The following is a 10,467-nucleotide window of genomic DNA, read 5'->3' on the forward strand; positions in this document are numbered from 1 at the left end:
CACAACCAATAATGGACCACAAATCTCATCACAACCAATAATGGACCACAAATCTCACCACAACCAATAATGAACCACAAATCTCACCACAATCAATAATGGACCACAAATCTCACCACAATAAAAAGGGGACCACAAATCTCATCACAACCAATAATGGACCACAAACCTCACAACAACCAATAATGGACCACAAATCTCACCACAACCAATAATGGACCACAAATCTCACCACATCCAATAATGGACCACAAATCTCACCACAACCAATAATGGACCACAAATCTCACCACAATAAAAAGTGGACCACAAATCTCACCTCAACCAATAATGGACCAATAATCTTTCCACAACCAATAATGGACCACAAATCTCACCACAACCAATAATGGACCAATAATCTTTCCACAACCAATAATGGACCACAAATCTCACCACAACCAATAATGGACCAATAATCTTTCCACAACCAATAATGGACCACAAATCTCACCACAACCAATAATGGACCAATAATCTTTCCACAACCAACCGTGGACCACAAATCTCACCTCAACCAATAACGAACCACAAATCTCACCACAACCAATAATGGACCACAAATCTCACCACAACCAATAATGGGCCACAAATCTCACCACAATCAATAATGGGCCACAAATCTCACCACAACCAATAATGGACCACAAATCTCACCAGAGGCAATAATGCGCCACAAATCTCACCACAATCAATAATGGACCTTAAATCTCACCACAATAAAAAGTGGACCACAAATCTCACCACAACCAATAATGGACCACAAATCTCACCACAACCAACCGTGGACCACAAATCTCACCACAACCAATAATGGACCACAAATCTCACCACAATCAATAATGGACCACAAATCTCATCACAAACAATAATGGACCACAAATCTCACCACAGCCAATAATGGACCACAAATCTAACCACAACCAATAATGGGCCACAAATCTCACCTCAACCAATAATGGACCACAAATCCCACCACAACCAATAATGGACCACAAATTTCACCTCAATCAATAATGGACCACAAATCCCACCACAACCAATAATGGGCCACAAATCTCACCACAACCAATAATGGACCACAAATCTCACCTCAACCAATAATGGGCCACAAATTTCACCTCAATCAATAATGGACCACAAATCCCACCACAACCAATAATGGGCCACAAATCTCACCACAACCAATAATGGACCACAAATTTCACCTCAATCAATAATGGACCACAAATCCCACCACAACCAATAATGGGCCACAAATCTCACCACAACCAATAATGGACCACAAATCTCACCTCAACCAATAATGGACCACAAATCCCACCACAACCAATAATGGGCCACAAATCTCACCACAACCAATAATGGACCAATAATCTAACCACAACCAATAATGGACCACAAATCCCACCACAACCAATAATGGGCCACAAATCTCACCACAACCAATAATGGACCAATAATCTAACCACAATCAATAATGGACCACAAATCTCACCTCAACCAATAATAGACCACAAATCCCACCACAACCAATAATGGGCCACAAATCTTACCACAACCAATAATGGTCAACAAATCTCACCACGACCAATAATGGACCACAAATTTCACCTCAATCAATAATGGGCCACAAATCTCACCACAACCAATAATGGACCACAAATCTCACCACAACCAATAATGGACCACAAATCTCACCTCAACCAATAATGGACCACAAATCCCACCACAACCAATAATGGGCCACAAATCTCACCACAACCAATAATGGACCAATAATCTAACCACAACCAATAATGGACCACAAATCCCACCACAACCAATAATGGGCCACAAATCTCACCTCAACCAATAATGGGCCACAAATCCCACCACAACCAATAATGGGCCACAAATCTCACCACAACCAATAATGGACCAATAATCTAACCACAATCAATAATGGACCACAAATCTCACCTCAACCAATAATAGACCACAAATCCCACCACAACCAATAATGGGCCACAAATCTCACCACAACCAATAATGGTCAACAAATCTCACCACGACCAATAATGGACCACAAATCTCACCACAACCAATAATGGACCAATAATCTAACCACAATCAATAATGGTCAAGAAATCTCACCACAACCAATATTGAACCACAGATCTCACCACAACCAATAATGGACCACAAATCTCACCACAACCAATAATGGACCACAAACCTCACCACAATAAAAAGTGGACCACAAATCTCACCACAACCAACCGTGGACCACAAATCTCACCACAACCAATAATGGACCACAAATCTCACCACAACCAATAATAGACCACAAATCTCACCACAACCAATAATGGACCACAAATCTCACCACAGCCAATAATGAACCACAAATCTCACCACAGCCAATAATGGACCACAAATCTCACCACAACCAATAATGGACCACAAATCTCACCACAACCAATAATGAACCACAAATCTCACCACAACCAATAATGGACCACAAATCTCACCACAACCAATAATGGACCACAAATCTCATCACAATCAATAATGGCCGACAAATCTCACCACAACCAATAATGGCCCACAAATCTAACCACAACCAATAATGCACCACAAATCTAACCACAACCAATAATGCACCACAAATCTCACCACAACCAATAATGCACCACAAATCTCACCACAGCCAATAATGGGCCACAAATCTCACCACAACCAATAATGGGCCACAAATCTCACCACAACCTATAATGGACCACAAGTACCGTGACAGCCAATAATGGGCAGAAATCTAGAGACAGACAATAATGGATCATTTCTTGCGTAACATTCAACTCTACCAGAAAGGGAACGTTTGTGTGAGCCAACAACATGGCAGAAATGTTACACAAGAATAATCAACTGTAAATCAGAACGATTTAGAAGGCAAAAGATAAGAACCAAATCGTATTATCATTCTGAATAATATCAGTGATAATTTTTTTTTTTTGTACAAGTCTCACGGCGTTGACTCCATGACCTAACTAACCTCTTCTCCGCCTGCTCCCTCAAACAAGTAGTCGGGATACTGTGAGTAGTATTTTTAATTGGCATTTTACACCATAAAAGTACAACATATGCAGATTTTATGAACAAACTAATTTCCTTGTTGATGATATCTCCCGTGGTAATTGGCCCTACGATACTTTGAATATTTGTCCCTGAAACCTTTAAAAATGAAACTCCTCCTACAACGTGTTTTGAATCTCATTATACAATGTAACTTAACACATCACGTGAAGTAAGGACTTGATTTGATGATTCCACTGAGTTTAAGACACTTGACATTTAGAAATTCTTGATTAGAAATCTCGTAAGCGTAACTCCTCATATACCATATGTAGGTATTATTTCAAATTGGTTTTGTGAATTCATTATAGGTATAGCAGTTTAAAAAGGACTAAAACAATAGTATAGCAGTTAGGCTCCAGATACCAAGTATGACATCAGGGTCCAGAAGGTCAAAAGTCAAAAAGTCAAAAGGTGACTAGCTTAATCACGTGATAAGTAAAAACTCATTTCCTCCTTGCTTCAAAACCTTCGATGTTTATTCCTTAAAATAGGTAGGTACACAGGCAATATTCCTTCACGTGAAATTCACAAATTTTCTCACGTGAAGGAATATTGCATGTGTAGGAAGAGATTGACGAGTGTTAAAAGTTTCATAAAATCTTTTCAAGTTAGTTTTACCACAAATTATATTATGAGCTTTTTGTAATTGTTGCTAAATTGTGATTATCCTAACAACTGGGCCCTGGTAATACAGTAGAACTTGTAAAGTGAAAGTAAGCCCTATATTGATGCAATATAAGATGTACATAAAAACAGCGTTCACCAATGTCTTTGGCGTTTGCGCAATGCGGTGATATGTTTATCCCGTTAAGACAATTTTATTTCAATTTAGCCTGAATGTCATCAGTGAAGTGTCTATTGTTTATTTAATAATGTCATCCCAGCTATACGTCTTTTGTATATTTTCTTGTGAACGTACTTTCTAATGTTTGTTTTAGTCGCAATAACATCACTGATAAGTCTTGTTTATTTTATCCACAATGATACCACTTACATGTATATCTATTTTAGTCACAATATTATCACTTATTTTTGTATTTTTCTAATTAAGTTGCAAGACCATTAATTCTATTGGATACATTGTTGGAATGACATCTGATATCATTCGGAACACCTCGGCCGATTCTCTACGGTCATCTAACCTCGGATGTATCACGGTATTTGATATGTATAAACGCCGTGCATTTGTGATGCGGTCGCCGTATCACTCATTATGGATGAGTCTCCGCTGTGCATATAGATCTCCAAAATGGCGTCGTTCGAACAGTGTTTAAGTATTTTCTCGATAATTGTCCTTTATTTAAAGAAAACAACATCACTTTGAAGGAGAAACAGATTGAAACGTTGCGAGCATTATACGAAGATCATGACTGTGTATCGGTATTACCCACAGGCTACGGCAAAAGTGTGATATTTCAGCTGTTACCGTGGTTTTGTCATGATCAGCTGAAAATGGAGAAACGGAAACCAATGAGCGTGATAGTCGTGTCCCCGCTGAATTCCCTAATCCAGGACCAAGTCATTACAATGAGGAAGAAGGGATTTACTGCTTGCAGTTTGAACTTCACTGGTATGTGTCAGTTATATTGTATGCTTTATGTATTGTATGTTTGGATCCCCTCATGTCTGTTATAGATCTGGTCAAAGTATGGAAAGAAATCGTTAACGTTGTAGGTTTAAATTTGTAACACCGGGGAATCGATCATACATCTTTAGATACATTTTACGATGTAAGTAAAAGCACATACTTAAGACAGCCAACCATAAAAAAATTTATAATAGTCATTTAAAACACAAAAACAGGTGCACGTGTGACTGTCACAATTGCTACTACAAATGTTTGAAATACATATCAGCCCTTTCATACACATGATACAGTGATAAGTTATGTCCCTGTGTCCAGTTTAGCCCCTCCCACTGATGGTCTGGCTTTGTTGGTTTGGCTAGCTATGCATCTCTGTAAAGTAGAATGCTTTAATTGTCAATTTCATTCGTATTTAAAAACAACCAAATTTAAAATGTCATGTACCAAAATGCAAGATGAATATTGAATAATACTCTTTCCCGTAACATGTATGGTACCTTTCATTTTTCATTGCTTTGACAATTGTTATCAGCTCACCAGTACTTTTTCCTTTTTCAAACTTACATAACCCAAACCAACTGAAACCACCAGTAGGCATGACATAACCTATTGTTCTGACTAGTGTGAAATCAGCCTGAATAACCCATCTCCGTTTCACATTTCACAGGTACTCATGGCTCAACTTATGCGGATTGCGAGAACGATGAGGAACAGGATCATGAATATGTTGAAATTGATGTTCCATATGAGCAAGTGGAGAGAGGAGACTTTTGCATAATTTATTGTCATCCAGAGTCGACTTCTTAGGTCTCAACTGTACCAAGAGATCATTTGTGCAGTAGTCATAGATGAAGTCCATATGGTTTCAGAATGGTATGTATAAATACAAATTTGCAAAAAAAAAATTAAATCAGCATTAAGGGCAATGTTGCAAAATAAAATGAGGTAGAATTCATATTTTAGAGTATAATCAGTCCTTATTGAAAAAGAAATCAAGTTGCAATAACCAGTCTTTGCCTTCAACAATATATTTTTAAGAAAATGGTAAATTTTGATAATTTGTATTATAATTAAAATTGTTATAATTTCATTGGTGTCGGATTGAATTAAAACTTTGCAGGGTTATTGATATCATCACATTAATGAATATCTAATCATAGCCCGTTTTTGGGAAATTTATCGACAAAGCATGCGCAGGAAAGAGGTGACAAACAATTACGAATTAATCTTGTTCTATATTTGTTAATGTCAACCGCAATTAATCTTTTTTTTCCTTTTTTTTTTTGAAGGGGAGAAGAATTCCGTCCTGCATTCCAGAAGCTTGGGGAGTTAATGTGCATTCTAGAGAAAGCTTTGCATTTAATTCTCACAGCAACTGCTACACCGAAATCAATTGCAAGTCTATCTAAACAGCTGAATTTGAAAAATCCACTTGTTATCAGTGAGAATGTGGACCGTCCAAAGATATTTATAGACATTAGAACCAGATTGCCAAACTTTCATAAATTTGACAAATTTGATGACTTGATACAACCAGTGGCAACAGAATTGCTGGAAAAAGGAGTTCATTTTCCAGTAACCATAATGTATGTGGAAAGTTTGGAAGCATTGTCCTATTTTTATCAGTTTCTTTCGTGTAAACTTAAGGGTGCCAGCTATGATGGTGAGGAAATTCCACAGAATAGAATATATGCCCAATACCACAAAGATTATGCAGAGTCCATGAAGAAAATCACTATTCAAGAACTGACTAAAGAAACCCCTAAAGTCAGATTAGTTTTGGCAACTGTTGCACTGGGAATGGGGCTTAATGCTCCAAGTGTTTCACGTATCATTCATTGCAGGCCCCCAACAACCCTGGAGAAATACCTACAAGAAATCGGTCGTGCTGGACGTGTTGGACAACCGTCAGTGGCAATTCTTTACTACAACAAAAATTATATTGCAAAAAACAGAATGGGTATGACGGAAGAAATGAGAAAGTTTTGTGAAAGTGAAACATGTTATAGAATTATTCTTGTGAATTACTTTGGATTTGAAAGTGTTGTTTTTTCAGGACCAAAGGAACATTTTTGCCCCATTTGTGGCAGAAAATGACTCGTCGTTACTGACTGTATATATGATTTCTCACGTCAAGTGTAATTTTAAGCAACTCGCTGCATCTAGTGACATACACATCATTCTTGTGGATTCTGTTGCTGTATAAAGTAGATTCTTAAGACAATTGTTCACAGGGATTATATTTAATGCCAGGTATAGTGACACTCTCACTATGTCATGATCACTTTTGCAGAGATTATTTCCTGTGAGAAACCATTCAATAACACCAGTTTCATTTGTTTGATCTGATGGATATAAACTGCCCGATCACCAATTGTTAGATCTGGAATCACTGAATTTTGTTTGTGGTCAAGATACTTCAGTTATTACACATTTCAATTTAAATTCACTTTAGATTCTTTTACTCTGGACAGTAGACATACCAAACAAATACCTGAATATCTTTTATGGACAGGAAACATTGTTTATTCACCCCAATAGAGCTGAATTTACACATTGTTTGGAATGAACTTATTTTCATAAAATGATAATGTTTCAGTTGTGGCTAAACTTTTTTACTCAAATTTGGCTAAAATTTTAACTTGGGGGCACCGGTAGGGGACATGTATTGGTCTAGCAATACTCACAGAATGCTTGTTTTATTTAGCTTGGTATTTACCCATGCCATGTAGGACTAATTATTATGTAAAATCATTCTGTCATATTTATGTTTTGACATCTTGCAATTGCATGTCCTTTGAAAAGGGCAAGAATACAGAATCACTGGCAATCTGAAAATGGTATTTGTTTTTTTTTTGTTTTTAAATAATTGATTATTAAAATTTATAATCAATCATTAACCTTTGTAATTGATTTAAAACAATTTTGAAACAATTTATATTAACTTATATTAAACACGCTTGTTGGCCTGGATGGAAGCGCACGAAAGGTCTTGCTGTGGGAGGAAACCATTATAGTACCTGAAGAAAACCCATGTGGTCGGACAGGTGACCTCATACCTTCCCACATCCGATAGGGGGAATCGAACCCCGGCCGCCTAGGTGAAAGGCAAGTGCATGTGTTACCAATGTGCCACCTGAACACCTCCCATTGGTTCAGCAGGATTAACTTATTGATTATAATCAATAATCATACCAACACTAATGATTGGTGAAACTCGCAGTGTGATATATATGGCTAACAACAATACAAAAGAATATGTGGACAGGAGACTCTTGTCTACTACCTGATACAGACGACTCAATTGCACCAATGCAACATCGTTACATAAAAGTTATTATAACTTAATAAGGAAAAATCAGACTATAGTTAAAATCTTTGTCACTTATTTATTGCTAATGAGTCCACATATGACAATTTATTTGATTACTGTGTATATAGTATCATTGGTGGCATTTGATAATGATTTCCTAGATCAACAGTATTCAGGCAGTTACATAATGCAAACAGTTGATATTTTGAACAATTAATTACTTTGAATTAATTGAATGATAATGAAATCCCTGTGAATATTTAGGATTCTTCATTGTCAAGCTATATGGAGCTATATATATGTGTGTATATATATACAGTTGTCGTGTTGAATTTATATTTCTAAACTATATATAGCAGACATTTAACAAGGATCTACTTAAAATACATGTACATCTATATGAATTAAAATATTGCAATTAAAACAATTTATTATCAGAAAAGTTAAGTACATGTATTGAAATAGATACATTGAACAAGCTAAAGCGATGACTCTCAGATTCTCACTTGCTGGTACCTGTATATACATCTTACTTGGCATCAGATTGCACAAGATATATCAAGGAACTTTAAACTAGCAGGGATTCGACTGCGTCTGATACAAAAAGTAGTTTCTGTTGAAATTGGGGCATACGATGAAGTCAATTGTATTTATTTAATTGAACAAGTAATGAGGTGAGTATTTATATATATATTGATCAACATTTTCAAAGACAGAAACTATATACAGCTCCAAATATACTTTTTGAATAAAAACAACAAGATGCACATGGGCCTTAATGGTCACCTGAGGTGTTAAATGTCTTTGATTTTAGCATATTTAATGACCTACAAATGAAGGTCAAGGTCGTTCATTTAAACAAATTTTGTAACACTACATCCTAGCATGCATTAGGGCCATCTGGACAACTTTGTTATTGAGAAGTTGTTCACACTTTCACAATGTGCCACACCACATTCATTACATCAAGAATTGAAACCGGAAGTCAGCAGTACTACTATAATATTAGTGTTACCAAAAATGAAACCTAGTGTGGCAGATCATATCATCCATCTTGCTATATATCAAGCTAGTCAATCGATATATATACTGTAATTCACACACACACACACATATATATATATATGTCCAGTATGTAAACAAGATATATGGTAGAATACATAAAAGTGTTTCTTAGGGTCACACATTAGTAATGTGGATTCAACCAAATGTATATTATACATGTCATGTATTAATATTTATACCTTACAGGGTATTTGGTTCCCACCTACATCAATCAGGTGTTACAAGAGTATATTTTTATACCGGTAATATATTCTCTTCACAGGCCTATGCTATACATTGATACAAAATACAGTTTGGTCATCTGTATGTGAAATGATCATTAATATGACACTATATGTACTATATGAATTTCAGCATATGCCGAGATTTATACAGAAACTAAATTACCTGGTTGGCGGGTAGATCCTCACCTACACCGAGTTCTTAGTAAATCACCAATATATATGCACACAGAAGCACAAATACATAAGACTAGTCATCTATATATACACATGTAAATGTGTTTTGATATATCAAGAATGTAACCTGTATGGGTGACGAGTGTGTCGCACGTACAACTGTTTTTTTTTTTTTTTTTTTATAGTATTCTCGCATACTTTTGTACCCACCTATAGGTTATATGTGGATATGTGCATTATTTGCAGATTACAATCTGGGTGTTGAGTATTTCCCACCTACACCATAGATATCCACTATAAACTGGCATATAAAAACATGTAAAAGTAAATTTAAAATATATACATGTAATAGGTACTAATACAATTGATTACAATCATGTAGACATCTCATAATTGTTGTGAAGGTAAGTAATTAATGAAACAATAGTTGCACTAGTACTGTTACACTGATCATGATGTATATTGGAAGGTATGCGGTTATAGTAAGCAATATGGTTGTAAGGGTGGCGGGTAGACCCCCCCCCCCCCCCCCCCCCCCCCCCCCCCCCCTCCCCTCCCTACACCTACCATAATTTACTTATAAGTCACAGTCTTCCCTTGAACTCACACCTTCCATTCAAGAACTGACTAAAGAAACCCCTAAACATTCTCTTCACATATCAGATGTACAACTTATCAAACTTCATTGTCAGAGTTGTCATCAGCAGGAATAGAAATTCCTTTTCTCAGTCTTTCAACTTTCTTTTAGATAGTTTTCTTTTGTAGCCTTGGACTTTATCAAACAGTGAGCCCTCCGGTTTTCTTGTAGTCAAAGCATGCACGTCGTATTGGGCAAAACACTTTTCACGGGTGTTGTATCCATGGACGCAGCCATGTTTACCCCTCCCCCTCCTGCCCCGCATCCGGGAACTTGAAAGTAGTTCCAATATGGCGACGACCGTGATACATCC

At 36.7% G+C, this 10,467-nt stretch overlaps 1 protein-coding gene across 1 annotated transcript; it reads left to right on the top strand.

Moving 5' to 3' along the window:
* Positions 1–4,275: 4,275 nt before the first annotated feature.
* Positions 4,276–7,579, top strand: LOC117323377 (ATP-dependent DNA helicase RecQ-like). The gene is made up of 3 exons (XM_033878555.1): positions 4,276–4,726; positions 5,409–5,614; positions 6,031–7,579. Exons 2-3 carry the CDS (start codon positions 5,601–5,603, stop codon positions 6,836–6,838), a joined length of 822 nt encoding a protein of 273 aa, XP_033734446.1. The 5' UTR covers positions 4,276–4,726; positions 5,409–5,600; the 3' UTR covers positions 6,839–7,579.
* Positions 7,580–10,467: the final 2,888 nt, after the last annotated feature.

The sequence above is a fragment of the Pecten maximus genome, chromosome 3 (genome assembly GCF_902652985.1).
Source record: "Pecten maximus chromosome 3, xPecMax1.1, whole genome shotgun sequence".
NCBI classification, from domain to species: Eukaryota; Metazoa; Mollusca; class Bivalvia; order Pectinida; family Pectinidae; genus Pecten; species Pecten maximus.